Raw genomic sequence first — 16,800 nt, 5'->3', positions numbered from 1 at the left:
TCAACAAAATTATAGAAAAAAAATATGAACAAGTTGAACTAGAACATCTAAACAAGAATTTATAAAAAATTATAATCATGTCATGAATTCCTCCTTGTTAGGGCTTTCAATGTAAATACTTCCTAGTATCTGGGAACAGTCAAGATGGCGGCCATGACTCAAGCAGTCTCCAGGAACGCACACAGAAGGTGCCATTCCATCGTTTTATTTCTACCACCATGACGACCCCTCCTTTTTCATGTCTTCTGCAGTTTATTTTTACTGAGCTGGTGACTGTGTGCATGTGGCTTCTTCAGCTCCGAACAGCATGCACAATGCATGCCTTTCCCCACCTTTCCGTACATTTAACTAACTAATAAACACATAGTCGTTGGTAATCTTACTAATATATAAATGGATGCAATGTGTGAACAAGCATGACAAACGCAGTAAGAGCTTAGTACTTCATGCTCATTTTGGCGGCAGAGAGATGACGGAACAGCTACTTGGCTGCCGCGCTCCGCGTCGTCATTTCAAAGCGTGAAGCGGTTTGTTGCCGCGGTCAGAAAACGGCCAGCGCGCATGCGCACGTCCTCTCGCCATCCGGGTACCTGCCATTGGGAGTGTGGCTGAGGAGGCGGGAAATGGCGTCCGGAGGCGCAGCGCACAGTCGGATACGCGGAGCCTGAACCGAGTCCAGCGAAGGGCGGCCAGAGACCGCGGCTGTCCTCGCCGCGGCGCAACCCAGTGGCTACGCCTATTCAGAGCCGTAGTTAAGGAGATTCCCCGAGGCGCTGAGAAGTAAGTGTAACTCGGTTATTTATTAGATTTTTTTGCGCATGTGGCTGTGCGGGCTGTCGCTGCTGGCTGCAGATGAATCTTTTTTTCCGCCTTTGCCCTGCCCGCCTGGTTCGCTCCGGGCTCTCGCGGTCTCCCGGCGGCAATTAGCGTTGGCGGCGCCGCGTTCTGTTGACGCCGGAGTGAATTTGGTGCGCTCGCCTCACCCTCCATGCTGGTTTGTTGTTTGTTGCTGTTAGCATTAGCATCGCGCTGGGCCAGTGGTCGCCCGCCGCTGTCCCTCCTCCTTCATTATCCCGCGTTGTCCGGATCTGACTCATGATCCCAGCTTTTAATGCCAAATAAAGTCGGCACAATTGCGGTTTTTAAATATTGTTGCTTATTTTTCATACAGCCAACTCACAGGCAACACTTTTGCTGAGGACCGAGCCTTTTAATGTGGTGGATAAAGCGGAAACATTCCGCGAACGTTTCAGCAGCGTTTTTCACGAGGTTCCAGGTGTGACTGCCTGCGCCGCACACACCAGATTAATGCCAGCGGCGATCCTCACTGTTGCCAATGATTTTAAACGCTGACCCTGGCATGGGGTCAGAGGTCAGAAGGGGACAGGTCGTGACATCTGTCTGATGTTTGGTCTACTTGACTCCTCTGGAAAGTCTCGTCGCGTCCACGGTGGCGCACTTTGAGGTACTTTTGCAAAGTCAGGAAGATGTTCGCGGAGAAATGATAGAGATTATAGCCTCTGAATTGACGGAGCCGAGGTGACGTCCCCGGGGGCTGCGCTGTGGTGTAGCCCCGCGTCGCATGTGGAACGCGGCCATCGGAGGGTCATCTTGCGGAAGGTGTCACCCTGTTTCCCGCTCAGTTTTCAGCTCGTCTCCGCTCACATATTCCGCAGTTTCTCCAACCAACACAGCGCGTCGCAGTGAAATGGCGCCAAAACGCACGCCTGCAGGTGGTGACCTCTGACCTTTTTTTTTTTAAGATAGTTTTGCGTTACATCACCGTAAACCATGCAAACAGGATAATGCGTTGATTATTATAACTGGCTATTAACTTAGTATAAGCTCTGAACCGAAGACATTCTGGGCTTTTGCAGGATCTTCTGTACATGTGCAATGTGGTTTCTAATGATCAAGTTACAAAAGAAGAATCCATGTGTTATCTCTTGCCACAAATGATTAGTTTGATGAACTCTTGATATCACTGTGAGAAGACGATTAAATTTAAATGCAGATTTAATATTTCAGAAAATCTTCATAGAGGCAACTGTACTTCTCACTTTTCATGACCAGGGTCAAGAATGATTGATTGTTCAATAAAACAATAAAAGATTTACATTTACATGCTTGGTGAAGTGGGAGGCCTGTTGTATACGTATGTATATGGTTATATTTTCAGCATAATAAAACTGAAAAACATGCAAACAGCATCATACATGTATGTTACATGGGATTATTTTATTAATAATGTTAGTTATACAAGTTAATCTGGTGTGTTCGGTGTGCAGAAGTATCCTTGCAGCTATGTGTGTCAGTGGCTTGAGCGTTGATCTGGCTCTAGAGAGGGTCTCTGTGGTGTGTGTCTATGATGAGTCACACATTATGATGGTTAAAATACAAATAAGTCGTGGTGGTATACCTAATAGTGTGTGTGGTGCTTGCTTTATTGTGTCTAATTTGATGCTCGCTGCCTCTGCATTTGGAAGGCCATCCCTGTTCTTCAGGCTAGCAATGATAGCGGTTTTATTTAGTTTTAGGGAAAAGGGGAGAAGGCCTATTACCTGATCTGTATCTTATTGGGGGAAATATTCTTTGGGGAAGTGTTATATGCAGACATACATATCAGCAATGCACAAGTTCAGACAGATACCAATACCTGCCATTTGGATAATGAATAGACTCTTGTGGGGAGGAGACTGAGAGGAAATATCGCACTTTAATACTTCCTTCTTTACTTGTAAGACAATATAATAATGACTCATATTTATATATGCACACAGCTTTGAACAAACAGTCGAACCATCCACTGTTTTTGATTTGCTGTTCATCATGATTTGTGAAATACTGCCATACATATTGATTTATTGTTGTCTATGTTAATGCTATGTTATCTATTATTTAATTGAACTGAATACATCAATTTAATAGTTCAGCAAACTATAACAAAAACCCAATCCAATTGTTTTAGTTATTGTTTGATATCTGATAAACACAATTGGATTGGTGCATCCCAAATATATGTTATTAAATGTCATTATTTTCCTGCTTTTTGCAGCATCAGTTTGTAACCTCTGTCAGGCATCATCTTTTGCCAGATGTTTCTAGTCATAAATTGTACCAATATTTTCTGCATGTTAATCACCATTTTCTCAAATGTATCAGTGTGTATGTGTACATTTTATATTCATGTAGAATATTTTATGATCATTAACGTGAATGGCTGTCTTGCATACAGTAAGGTGAAATTGGGTGATTTGCTGCAGATGTTAGTGTTGCAGTCTACGCTCTGTCTGGCTGAGATATTGATGGCTCCTGGACATGTCGGAACACATTTTCAGCCAGTGCTTACACAACTCGGGGCTGGGGAGCTGCATTTTACTGGGTTCCTGTACTCCAATATATAAAGGCACTAATAAACATGTGATGTCCTTTATTTTATGACATCAAATTCAACTTGAATATCTTTTTATTTTTCATTTGCTGTGATGCTGCTGGCTGCGTCGCTTCTGTACCATTTGTCTCGTGGCAGTGGAAGCTGTGAGGGTCGATTTGAGCCACGTAATTCAACAAAAAACAGAGTGAAGAAAGTGTATGAAGAAATAAGGGAAGAACTAAAAGTCGCAGGTTTCACACGAACACCTGACCAATAAGCTAAAAAAATGGAAGAAAGTCTAGAGACTAAAAGAAGGGGCTCATGTAAAAGTAGCAGTGGTGGTCATCCTACAGATTTTTCTTACCGTGTAATGGATTTCTGTTTAAGGGGCGTGTTGTCATGAGCTCCTGTCTAGAATAAATGCGGGCCGGGTCCCGGTCTGTTCCCAGTTCAGCACCAGCACCAGTGTAGTGGAAATGTAGTGTAATGCACAGGTTTCATTAGAGGTTGCCATGGTGAATGGTTGTTCGGTATGACAATGATGTACCACATCTCAGCTGGGGCTGTAACGGTACACAGAAATCATGTTCGGTACAGTAAAAGAATGTCTATAGCTGCTGCGACTTATTGTTTAATAAAGTATGCCTCCTAAAATAAAAAACCTACTGCAGCATCCTAATAAAAAAAGTAAAATCTAGATTGTAGTTATTGTGTTTCAGTAAAAAAAGGACTGTTTCGGTAGTTGAGCCTGTGGCAAAAGATTGTACTCAAACTGTGAGGCAGTATATTTCACATGAATGATCCCAATCTGTCCCATCCCAACAGGTGATATTATTCTGATCCATATTTCTTCTAACCTGCCACATTCCTCCTGATACACATTAAGTTGGGGGTGTAATTAAAAAACCGTCACAAAACTTCCTCTGGGGCCGGGTTTGGGAAACGTTGTCTGCTTTTGTGCTGGTATTTTTCTATTTAGTTCTAATGAGGAAATTATTCGTTGCCTAAGGGACAAGAAGCTATGACACATAATAATGTGTGATTTAGGTGAACACCGTTTCATTTGAATATCTGGCTTTTCTTTCTTGGAGTGTTTGCTGTCGAGGTTAATTTGGTGGCATCTTTTCCTGTTGCAGCTTTTCATGTGACTGTTAACAACATGAGGCTGAGAATGCGAAAGGCTTCTCAGCGACCAAACCCCGCCCACACACCACGCCCCGCCCGGACCAAGCGGAAGCACTCTGACGTGGAGGACTGCACAGGTGGAGGGAAAGTCCTGCTGTCCACCATTAAGACATTAATCAGAGGCAATGGGGTCAAGGTGAGCTTGGGAGTCCCTTCCTAGGGCCCTATTTAATATTTTAATTTTGAATATATATCTATTATACACTCACATTGTGGCATGAGAACATACCAGAACATTTCTTTTGTGTGCATCAGCCCACACGTCCCTTCTCACCAGGTCTTAATTTACCTTTCATTCCAGATTTAAGATGTAAAATCAAAATTTGTTACTAGCTGGTGTCATGTTCCTGTGGAAATGCATGTTGGAATGTAGTCTCTTGTCTGAGCGCTCCAGTTGCTTTCTATTTTTAGTAGGAGACTCTGCACAGTGACGGTAGCTTGAGGTGGTTTTGGCCTGCAGCCCCCCTGCAGAGGACCCTTTGTGGAGCTCGGGGTGGCTGCCTTTCACTTTTACTATTCTAGAATGTGAATCCTTTTGGATTCGATCACCTGACCACTCATTTACCGTGCAAGCCAGAGTGAAATGATGAAAATTAAACACTGAAAAGGCACAATGCATCTTTAAATCACATTAAATGCAGCGATAAATGTACTGGCCAAGTGTCCCCTCTCCCTGCTGCCTTTCAGCTACAGGCGGCAGCAAACAGATCATCAGGCCGAGTTCAAGCCCTTAAAACATTGGCACTTTAAAAACAATATTCTCATTTATTTTGTTTTAATTTCAGATCAGCGAAGCACTTTAAACACCAACACATTTTCAGTGATCTAGTAAAATTGTGCTTTAAATAAAGAACTTTATGCTAAATTTACAAAAGTTTGGTGCACCAGTGTTAGTCTAGAGCCCTGCTAGGCTTGTCACAATACTGAAATTTTAAACTCTATAACTCTAAATTTGGTACTCGATACTACAGGGGGAGTATTGAGTAAATGTTTGAGCCAATCAAAAAAGCACTCCTCTCTTCTTGCCCCAGAAATGAAAAACATGTGCTTGTTGTGCAATTACATAATTATAAAATGCGGAGAGTGACGGAAAGACACAGCCATTCTGATAGTTAATTCTGATAGTATTGCTTGGCAGAGGCAATTAAAATATTCTTATTACGTAACAATATGAAACTTTGCATATGATTTGGAGTGATTGTTTCAAATGTCCTGCTTCTCATGTTGATAGTGACAACTTTGAAGCACTTCTTGCAAACATCCTTGTCCATAACTTTTGGTTTTGATATTTGAAATACTTTGAGACAGTGCTCTTGCCTTTTTACGTTTTCTAGCAAGTGTGGTTCTGCAGAATTAATGTCGGAGCTGCCATGTTTTAAAATGAGTGCCTGTTGAAAATTGTTGTAGTCTGTTGGCATGAACTGGCTGATGCACAGCACATAGTGACACAATGAAATGTGTCCTCTATTTAACCATCACCCTTGGTGTGCAGTGAACAGCCATGACAGGCGCCCGGGGAGCAGTGTGTGGGGACGGTGCTTTGCTCAGTGGCACCTCGCTGGATCGGGATTTGAATCGACAATTTTCTGATTACTGGCCCACTTCCTTAACTGCTAGGCCACCACTTCCCCAAAGTATCAACACCACTGTTAATTGATACCGTAATCAATATAAATTTTTGTATAAATTTGTATCTCAGAATCAGTATTTTGTTACATTAATTCATACTACTGATAAATTGGCTAAATTGCGAGTTAATGTGTGTTTTCAATAGGCATGTTGAAATTAATCGTATAATCGATGCATCGTGATGCATATGTGGACAATATTGCATTAATGCAGTGCAGAACATAATGCATTACATCATAATGACATTGCTTGGTGATTTTCTGGCAGTGGTATGAAATTCTTGTTAAAATGTAGTGCCGGTAGTGACTGGCTGCCTGATCTGAGTACTGAGTTGCATGCTGCGCGGCACTCTGCGACCTTGTTTTCGCAACACAGTCATTTGTTGAACTTTGGCTGCTGCGCGCCGTGACGTATTTTCACACGACCAATAGAATCAAAGCACACTCACACGAAGCAGGAATGGAAGAAAAGCTGATCTTTCGCTGAGATCTACAACACAACATTATCATCTTACCGGGAGTTTAGAAAAACGTGCAGATTTTATTGGTCTCAAAGCGGCTTTAGATTTTCTTGAATGAGCAGGAAAAAGGTCTGTGTTCAGTCTGTGCTCACCTGACGCCGTGGACGTCTGAACCAGCCATTTTCCTGCCGTTTGTGGCGTCAGAGGAGCGTGGACTGAACACAGATGTGCTCATTATGGAAAATCAAAGAATCCATACAGGTGTACGAGTATTTGAGAACATCATGTGACCGTGTAGAAAATGTATGGGACGCGTCATGATTCATTGATAATCGTAATTGATTCTAATCATGAGTCCAGTGAAGGTTCACACCTAGCTTTCTGCTAGTAATCAGATTTAAACCATGTTCATGTGACAGTGGCTCCATTGATGCACTACATTAACACTTCATAGTTATTCATTATGAGGTAATTAGGTAAAGCAGCAGTGAATCAGTGGATGGTCTATCAAACAATAATATATACTTGCAGAACAATACAATTATGCATTAAATACAGTAAATAATTGTATATTGCTGTGATTTTTTTATTTTTTTTGGTTTACTTGTTTTGCCCATATATTTTTGCACGTAAGTAAAACGTTAATGGGCCTTCAACATGGTTCTATGTTTATACATTTTATGGCATTTTACTGGATGCCCTTATCCAGAGTGACTTAAAGTCGGTAGTTACAAAGTTATTCCCTTTGGAGACCTCAGGGTTAAGTGTCTTGCTCAGGGACATAATGGTAGTAAGTGGGGTTTGAACCTGTCATTTTGTGTTTTTTCTGCTTCATAGGCACCACTAGGCTACTGCCAGCCCTTTTTGTGATAGAGACCTTTTGATTTCATTCCATTAAACTTTAACAGTGTGTTTTTCTTCCTTCAGGTAGAGCATGAGAACCCAGCCAAGAGGAGCCGCCTGAGCTGTGATCTGATCACCTCCACAACACGTACGGCCGGTGGGCCAAAAAAGAGCATCTCCAGGGTGCGCAGAAGAAGCCTGGTCAACGGGCGTGAGTGTCTGAGTCAATCCCTAAGGGACCGTAATGTTTTTAAAATGCCAGTTTCTGTAGGTAGCTGCAAAATATTGGGAGTGTCAAATTACACTACTCACAATAAGTTAGGGATATTGTTATTTACATGAGTGCTTTTCCTGTTTTCTCTGAATTTTAATGAAATAAGTAAAAGTTCACTTTGATATTACTAATAATGTATGAGAAGAAACACAATTTTCATTAGTTTAATATTTATTACCCTCACAAAAAAAGGCAATAACAGGGATAGCCCCAAATAACAAAAATTGACAATGTCATTAGCGGGTGTTTCCACCATTTGCCACAATTACCACTTGACAGCGACGTCTCACTAGCCTCATGATGTTGTTCTGAGGCAATGCGTTCCACTCTTCCACAAGTGCAACGCACAGTTCTGCCAGGTCACATGGGGGTGGTGTACGGTCACGCTTCAGTCTCTTCTTCAGCTGGTCCCAGATGAGCTCTATGGGGTTCAGGTCAGAAAGTTGGGGGTGTGCTGGCGAAATTGGGGGTTCTATGATGTCTCTGAGGTAAGAACGTGCAGTGACTGAGCCATGTACAATAACCAAATCTGTTTTGTGCTGACTGGTGATTTAGGGCTGCACGATATTAGTATACGCGATATCTGTATCGGAAAGAGTTGCGATAAATGACATTTATGCTGTGTCCGAAATCTCATACTATATACTATTGTGACGAGGCATCGCCACAAGGTCAGGAAAGGAGAAATCGGCTCCAAGCCAGTAGGTGGCGCCAATCACTACCCCTCCGGATACCCACGCTACATTAAATCCCCATAACACACACATCCCTAACCCCAACAGAACACATTTACCCGTAACATGGTTAACTATTTGCAGTCCCCGGGTGCGCCCGTCCCGTCGGCACGTATCTCACCCGCAAGGCATGCTGGTCCCAACTCATTGGCCGGGCTACGCTGCCACACAATATATTTGATGTGGAAAAAAAAACATGCAAGGCGAGTAATATGTCTGAATTCATAGTAGTAAAGTACTCGTTAAGAGTCCACCGATACCGGGGACCAATACTACGGTCTGAAAAGGGGTTAATCACAGGCCGAGTACCCACTGTAGCAAACTCTTGCAAGACGAGAGAAAATGTGGTAGTAGCCTAGTGGGTAACACACTCGCCTATGAACCAGAAGACCCGGTTTCAAACCCCACTTACTACCATTGTGTCCCTGAGCAAGACACTCAACCCTAAGTTGCTCCGGGGAACTGTCCCTGTACCTACTGATTGTAAGTCGCTCTGGATAAGGGCATCTGATAAATGCTTTAAATGTAAATGTTAAAATAACACCTCCTCCACCAAAGCAGACCTGGGGACCATGTTGACCTCAGTGTATCGCTCACCTGCCTTCTCCAGCAACCCTGAGGACCATCATTTCTGTGCCAGGTGACCTGACACTCGATGGTAGACCACTGCTGCATTGTCCAGGTCACATGGTCTTTTGCCCACTGTTCATGGTAATGTCTTGGTGTCAGTGGAGTCACCTGCAACTAAGCCAAAGCGGTGGAGTCGGAAGCGAATGGTTGGTAAACCTTAGTACCCTTGCATCTTGTAAACAGACCTTCAGCTGTGTGGCAGTTGCATAACAATGTCTTAGTGCATAAGTCCTTAGCTTTTGGTCACCATTGCCGTCTCACTCGTGGGGCTCCACTCCTGAGTCTGTCATGAACTCTGCCAGTAGTTCTGTGTCTTGATGCAAGTCTGCTGATTGACACTTTGAGACGCACCGAGTTCACAAAGCGCCATAACCAGGTGATGCTCCGATGTCGTGTGTTCATGGCTGTTTGAATGATGGACTTGGAATGACAATACCAGCTTTTGTTGAAATTGATGCCACATTGAGAAAGGTTGTCTCTTGGTATTGGTCCCAATATAAGGCACACTTGTACACAATGAGACAATTGCTTCCCTTTCCTAAAAATGTCTGAAGTGAAACAAACATCGTATGTATGTCATACACTAAGTCTCTTACAATATCCTTAACTTATTTGTGAGTAGTGCAAGTGCTGTATTGTACTAGCAAGATGTTTCCTCTTAGTATCGCGATGACTTACTGTGCGGTTCTGCTTTCAACGTATATGGGGTAGAGATGTGGCACATCATGTTTATTAATTCAAATTTTTGAATTAAAGGAATCTATGTTTGGTTTTGTAGTGTCTTTGGTCCTACCAATCATACCAAATGAACAATGGATATTACAGGGTTTCTATGGATCCTTAAAGACTTCAGTTTTAAGGCCTTAAATATAATTAAAAATGACTAGAAATCTTAAGTCCAGACTTTAAATTAATCAAATGAAACAAGCCTAACATCTGTCAGTGACTGACAGATTGCTCTGCGTCAAGCAGCAGGTGCACCTGGCAAATGGAGGGCGCCCTTCCTCCCTGAAAATAGGCTATAAATACAATTAATATAATATTTTAGAGCCTTAAAAAGTCTTAAATTACGTTTCTGCAAAACTGGAGGAACCCTTTATCAGGAGGCATTGAGGAGATGAGCTTGCGCATGATTTCTGTATGTATTGTATTAACAGAAGGGGGTTTATATCATGTAGGATGTGTGAGAGTGGTCAGTAATGCCTACAGTAATGCCTAATACTATAAACTTTGTTTATAGTATTAATATTAAAGTTCACCTTTTGGGTATCAGAAACAATTACTCACCTACAAACAGTAATTACAGGGTAGTTAGTTTCTCCTCTTCAAGATAACTAACAGACTAACAGTCTTGTTGTTTCTATTATTTCTTAAAGACATGCCCATGCATACATTGGCCCAGTAATAATGACCCAGATTGATTGATTTGTTTTTTTGTGCAGTTATTTTGGTAAGTAGCATTGCTTGCTTCTAACGTTTAAAATTAAACTCTGTGATGTGAAACGTGTGTGCAGAGGCCACAAACCACGACACGAGTAAAGCGGTGAAGCCCAATGGAAAGCTTGAAGAGCCTGCAGAGTCAGTCAGCAGCCCGCCTCGCACCACCCTGCTGGGGACCATCTTCTCTCCCGTTTTCAACTTTTTCTCACCAGCAAACAAAAATGGTAAGAGATATTAAATTTTAACTACCAGTCAGCACTTTGCCCCAGTCTGACCATCTGTGCCCTTTTAGCCACATCAGGCTCAGACTCTCCCGGCCAGGCGGTGGAGGCAGAAGAGATCGTGAAGCAGCTCGACATGGGCCAGGTAGAGGAGACCCCTACCTCCACCGCAACGTCCACAGAGGGGATGTGTGCACCTCTCTACCCAAGTGCCATGCCCCCTCCCCTACGACCCCCACATCACACCAGCCAAGCTGCTGATGAGGGAGAGATTGCAGTAGATCCAGATCTACCTCCCCTCACAGGTATAAAAGTGGGAGACTGTAGCGGGTATCGCTCTATGTGTTTTCTTCAGTCCTTAGCATTAGCTAACGAATGTACGGCACATAAATGCAATAGAGACATTGTTTTCTCAGCACCTGGCACTACACCTGACTGTACGTACGTGGAGGTGCCACCTAGCACACCTGCAGAAGGCTCATATGAGGAGGACTGGGAGGTGTTTGACCCGTGAGTACTTCTCCACAGTTAGTTGTATATGTTCAGACGACTAGACAATAACAGCTATAGTGATTCCATGTGTACTGTTTGTATTATCACCTACTGGTTTATCATCTGAGGTTTAGGGTATCACTGCTGTGATTTGATCATGCAATCCTTAAAATGACCACATTGTTCATTTAGTTAGCTCACAAAGTTGTTATATTAACGATGAACTGTCAGTATTTAAACAAACTGATGCTGTAAATAATTTATTAGATCGCTTATCCACTTTTTGCTCCTGTAATTAGCTGTTTAACCTGTAATTAGTGAATGTAGGTTACAAGATAAGAGCTGCAGATATGTAAATTAAGTAATTTTCCACACACACTGTATCACTCATTCTTGTGCATGCAGTAGAGTGTTGCATTCCCATATTCAGAATATTTTGTATTTCTGCAGGTATTTCTTCATAAAACATGTACCACCACTCACAGAGGAGCAGCTAACCAGAAAGCCCGCCCTCCCGCTGAAGACGCGCAGTACGCCAGAGTTCTCCCTGGTGCTGGATCTGGTGAGTGTGTAGCGGGTCAATAATGCCTTAAACTCGGATCTCTGCTGGCACGTCGTGCATTTGAGAGAATTGGCTGGTGTGATTTGTTTATCGTCTCAGGCTTTGAAACCAGGCCAAACTTACAGCAATAACGGGCAATAAAGCATACAGGACTTGATTGTTAGTGAGGAAAAAAGTAATTTCTGTATTATATTTGTATTGTTTCTCTGCAGGATGAGACGCTAGTACATTGTAGCTTGAATGAGCTGGAGGATGCAGCACTTACCTTTCCTGTCCTGTTTCAAGATGTCATTTACCAGGTATGTTTTGAATGCATTTCTTCCCAGTTCTGAACTTGACTGATTGGTTTACAGCAAGCTTTACAGATGACCGTTTATAAATATGAATATAGAATTGAGAGTGAATTCAGCACTAGAGGGATATACAATACTAAAACCTCTGTAGTATGTATTTAATATGTGAGACTAAAGGCTTCTTAACTTTTTTAAAAAAAAATATGTATAATTATTTTTAATATTGTGCACATAGTGAGCTTATGCTCCTGGACATCTGAAGTCTTTTTGACAGATTTTTATTACTTTACAAGGCTGTGTTTTGTAGAAATGACAGAACAGGCGCCTTATTGTACCTTTATTCCTTGTAGGTCTATGTGAGATTGAGGCCATTCTTTCGAGAATTCCTTGAACGCATGTCTCAGATTTATGAGGTGAGATTCCCATGGATCCGTTAATTTCTTTTTTTTTTTTTTCTTTTCTTTTTTTTACAAAATATTTTAATATAATAATACTAATAATTGTACATCTAATTGACATTTTTACTATTTTTGTTTCACAGATTATTCTCTTTACAGCCTCAAAAAAGGTTTATGCTGACAAACTGCTCAACATCCTTGATCCCAAGAAACAGCTAGTCAGGTTCGTGTTTTCTGCCTCTGCTACAAAAGACTAGGGTTACATTCACGGGGTACATTGTCTGGTATCACATGTAGTTTTCCATACAGTGCACTTGTAATTGCAAGATTCATCTGGCCAGCTGGATTTGATCAGGTGATACTGGCCCTTTGTGACACCTAGCTGTAACTGTATCCAGGTTCAACAATGGCCCTGTGCTGGTCACTCTGGTTTTTGGTGTCACTATTGTATGCAATGCAGAGGCATGATGTAGGATGGTTCATGTGTGAAGTCCACAGGGGCTTCAGGCATGCTTGGCCACCCACCTTCTTTCCACGTCTGGCATTGTATGGCAATATTTGGAATTTATTAAATCTCATCCTGATTTCCCTTCCCTATTCAGGCACAGGTTATTCCGGGAACACTGTGTCTGTGTACAAGGGAACTACATCAAGGATCTGAACATTCTTGGGAGAGATTTGTCTAAGACCATCATCATTGACAATTCACCGCAGGCCTTTGCTTACCAGGTGAGTTTCATGCACCTCACTTGGTGGTCATCATAAAACAGGAAAAGAGGTCTTTCCAAATAATTTATAAACAGTTTTACTTAATCACCTTATATGTAGATTGAAAGTTTTGTTTGGCATGACATTAGCTCATTTACAGTTGATCTTTTGAGGAGTTAGATGTAGATGTGTTTTACTTTTGTTTTTTTATTTAACAGCTTTCCAATGGAATTCCTATTGAAAGTTGGTTCATGGACAAAAATGACAGTGAGCTGCTGAAGCTGGTACCTTTTCTTGAGAAGCTTGTCGAGTTGGTACGTATGTGGCCTTACTGCTTCACATTTTTCTTAAAAAGGTGAAGCGGTCACCATAGTTTTATGAAATCACCTTTCATTTTATTTTATATTGGTTACTATACACAGTAAATGCATGCATAAAAAAATAATAATAATTCAGCATCCAGTCTGTAGTGATGTATGTTCATTTTTGCTGTACATTTACATGAATGCTGCTTTGTCCTTCATTGAATCCTAGGATGAAGATGTGCGGCCTCATGTCAGAGACCGGTTTCGCCTCCACGACCTGCTCCCACCTGACTGAAACATGGGAAAATTCATAACATCTTCAAAGTAATAAAGACAAAAACAACCAACACAGACATTTAAAAAAATGACGAAAGAAACTCTTTGAAATACATTGGCATTTACATTTTGTACCCCTGCATTATTTGAAGCTGAATGACACAAAACAGTTTTTGAAACTCCATTATCTGATTGAATTTATAAATCTTTATGTATAGATGTACAAACATAATTGCTTATAAGTGTCAGCGAGACCAGGAACACGTCTCTGTTCTGCAGAATTCATGTTTTTGGAGCAGTGTTTTCATTAGGCTTGCTTAACCAGTGGGTGGATTTGGGTCTGCAGCCGTTCCAGCCTGTTTAAAGTGAATGTTGGACTCAGAGGAAAAGAGAAAAAAAATAAGGTTGCCTCTCACTCTTTTTGGTGCTCCAATGGGACTGAACCTGTCTATAGACCAACAGAAATGGCCAGTATAATAAGTAAAAAAAAGAAAAGAAAAAAAACATTTTGAGGATTTTATTATTATTATTTTTTAATCCAACATTTTTGCCTAGGATGTCGATGCATTCCATTGTAGCATATCTGTATTCCTCCCATGTTCCAGTTGATATTTTTAGACTTTTTGTGCTTTTGGTGTATTGTCTGGGATTCCATTTTCCTGGAGGTTGAGTTTTCTTTTTTTCTTTTGTTCTAGTTAAAAGGAAAAATATTGACTAATTGTCTTCTTTATGAACAACCATATTGCATTTAAGGACTATTTGTAACCATAGGGATAGATTTTAATCCTTTTTTTCTGACTGCATCTAGGCCATACAACATTAAACTTTGCCCACACTCCTTATTTTATTGATATATATTATCCTGTATAATCCACGCTTTCATTTTACTGTTAACAGTGGGTGTAAGGAGCCATTGATCAAGTAATGTTTCAGTCAAGCCAGTACAGTGATGTAGCAGGACATGGCCGATCAAGGCCCGCCACAGTCCCTTGTGTAGCACCAGCACATCAAAGGCAACTCGCTTCCCTCTTTGGACTAAACCTAATCTGCCTGTAGTGTTTTTAGCAAAACAAAAAAATTGTTAAAATATGATTCATTTGAAAGTATTGTGGAGAATCTTATTGAATGTGCATCTGCACCCAGTCATGGAGGAGGGTGTGAGAAATCTTGCTGCGTAGTGCTAACGTATAACGTGAGTTTTTTTTTTTTTTTTTTAAATAGTTCTTTCCCTTTTCTGTTCTTTTTAAGGCTTTTCTGTGTAACTTGTGTAACCTGTCAGCTCCAGACGTATTGTCACTTTATTAAGGAAGAAATTGATGGAAAAAAACACACCTGTTTAGGGGTTGTCTAGTGAATGAGGTATTGTCTGGAATTTTCCCTCCTGTTTCCTGTTCATTCTGCCACGGTGTGCATTGTATTCAGTCCATATTGCCATACATATATTTCCTTTCGTAAATGTGCCATACAACCATTTGTCCCCTGACTGTAACCATCTGTTGTACCTTCCCTTGCTGCTCATTCAGAGTTGAGTGTAGGTTCAGAGACAATCAAGTATTTCGGTAATAATTTCATCTGACACTAAAAGACATCACAAAGGCTGTCAAACAGTGTGTAGGGGTTGTCTGGATTTGCATATAAGGGTATAATGGGTGTTCTTATGGTTGATGTTAACTTTTTTTTTTTTTTTTTTTTGTATGCAGAAGAGCATGTTGGAGTAACTGTATCAGATCTATAATGGTGCCCTGTATGGAGACGCATACCTGAGATACTGAGACACTGTTAACAGCTTGATCCTAAGGATCAAATTTTATGGGGAGTATTGTTTTCAAGTCCAGTTTGTAAGCGTGCATAATCACTTTCTAAACATGAAATAAATGCGGTATGACTGAGAATCCCAAACCATTTTGAAATTGTGAGTTTTGCGGCCATCCGCAGAGGTCCGATGAGTTCGACAGTTAGATGGGAGGGGCCTTCCAATGCGCCCTGCTTAGCCTATCAGTTTTCTTACAATACCCAAGCATATTTTGCATAATAATTTAAGAAGAGTAGCAGTTTTATGCTTAAAATAGCATATTTCATATGTACCACCTGTTCATTTTATGTGCATTGCCATTTTTTATTGTATAATGGTTACTGTACAAAGTACACGCAGCTTCATGTTTTAAAAAAATCCTTAAAATAAGGAAAATATTTTGTATTTTTGTTTTTGAAAAGGCATGTCATATCTACTTTTTCAATGTATTAATGAAGATTTAACTTTACATAAGATGGAGTGGTTTTCTTACTATATTATCTGTGTATGTATGTTTTAGTTAGCATACCGTCTGTGAACTGTTGTAGACAAATCTAGCATGTAGAAAATAAGCCTGTTTTTGTGGGAAAGTCCTTAATTAAATTTTAATCATGGCACTTTTTTTTTTTCTGCAGATGAGTGTTTCAGAAACTTTCTTGTATTGTTTTGTATTTTTCTTACATAAACAGTTCTACATCCTATTGTTTTAAAGAAACTGTACATAACGTTACACTTTGACACTTCAAAAATGTGCAAATACAAATTGTTAACTGAACATTGGTACTGAGCGTCGTGGTTCGGGAACATTGGCTAGCACATTAAAGTGAAACTCTTGTCATTGTGAAACACTGCAGCACAACCCATGCTGACACTGTGACGTTTGTCCCCTGCTTTTATCCCATTGCCGAAGTGGGCAGCCATGAAAGTTGCCTTACCAGGCCACCACTGCCCCTGAATCAGAATATACATCATATATATATATACACACACACACACACAATATATATTGTGGTAAAATTCAGAGGTTTTAGCGACTCATAATTCACAGGGTAGGTGTGAAAAATGTGTCTACTGAGATTAAAGAAGCAGTAGTTGTAGTTTCCTGCAAATTGGTGTTAATCTGTAGAAGAGAGTTTTAAAAGCAGTAGAATTGTTAGACTTGTTTGCTTAGAGCAGGTAAGAGAC

At 41.0% G+C, this 16,800-nt stretch overlaps 1 protein-coding gene across 2 annotated transcripts; it reads left to right on the top strand.

Moving 5' to 3' along the window:
* Window positions 1–582: 582 nt before the first annotated feature.
* Window positions 583–16,232, top strand: ctdspl2b (CTD (carboxy-terminal domain, RNA polymerase II, polypeptide A) small phosphatase like 2b). Of its 2 annotated transcripts, XM_028957195.1 has the most exons (14): window positions 583–780; window positions 4,510–4,694; window positions 7,575–7,701; window positions 10,643–10,792; window positions 10,861–11,094; window positions 11,206–11,299; window positions 11,732–11,843; window positions 12,056–12,142; window positions 12,487–12,549; window positions 12,678–12,757; window positions 13,137–13,263; window positions 13,461–13,556; window positions 13,777–13,871; window positions 15,524–16,232. In XM_028957195.1, the coding sequence occupies exons 2-13, from the start codon at window positions 4,533–4,535 to the stop codon at window positions 13,840–13,842; spliced, it is 1,398 nt and encodes a 465-aa protein (XP_028813028.1). In that variant the 5' UTR covers window positions 583–780; window positions 4,510–4,532; the 3' UTR covers window positions 13,843–13,871; window positions 15,524–16,232. The 2 variants fall into 2 exon arrangements, with proteins under 2 accessions (XP_028813028.1, XP_028813027.1); XM_028957194.1 differs by having other exon boundaries at window positions 13,777–16,232.
* The last annotated feature ends 568 nt before the right edge of the window (window positions 16,233–16,800 follow it).

Source organism: Denticeps clupeoides, chromosome 16, assembly GCF_900700375.1.
Source record: "Denticeps clupeoides chromosome 16, fDenClu1.1, whole genome shotgun sequence".
NCBI classification, from domain to species: domain Eukaryota; kingdom Metazoa; phylum Chordata; class Actinopteri; order Clupeiformes; family Denticipitidae; genus Denticeps; species Denticeps clupeoides.
This window is presented reverse-complemented; position numbering and strand designations above follow the sequence as displayed.

Bases quoted from the DNA above. Each gene is read 5' to 3' on its own strand.
- ctdspl2b (XM_028957195.1), top strand. From the start codon at position 4,533: ATGAGGCTGAGAATGCGAAAGGCTTCTCAGCGACCAAACCCCGCCCAC. The intron at 11,300-11,731 runs GTGAGTACTTCT...GTATTTCTGCAG, and splicing joins GACTGGGAGGTGTTTGACCC to GTATTTCTTCATAAAACATG. The intron at 13,264-13,460 runs GTGAGTTTCATG...TTTATTTAACAG, and splicing joins CGCAGGCCTTTGCTTACCAG to CTTTCCAATGGAATTCCTAT.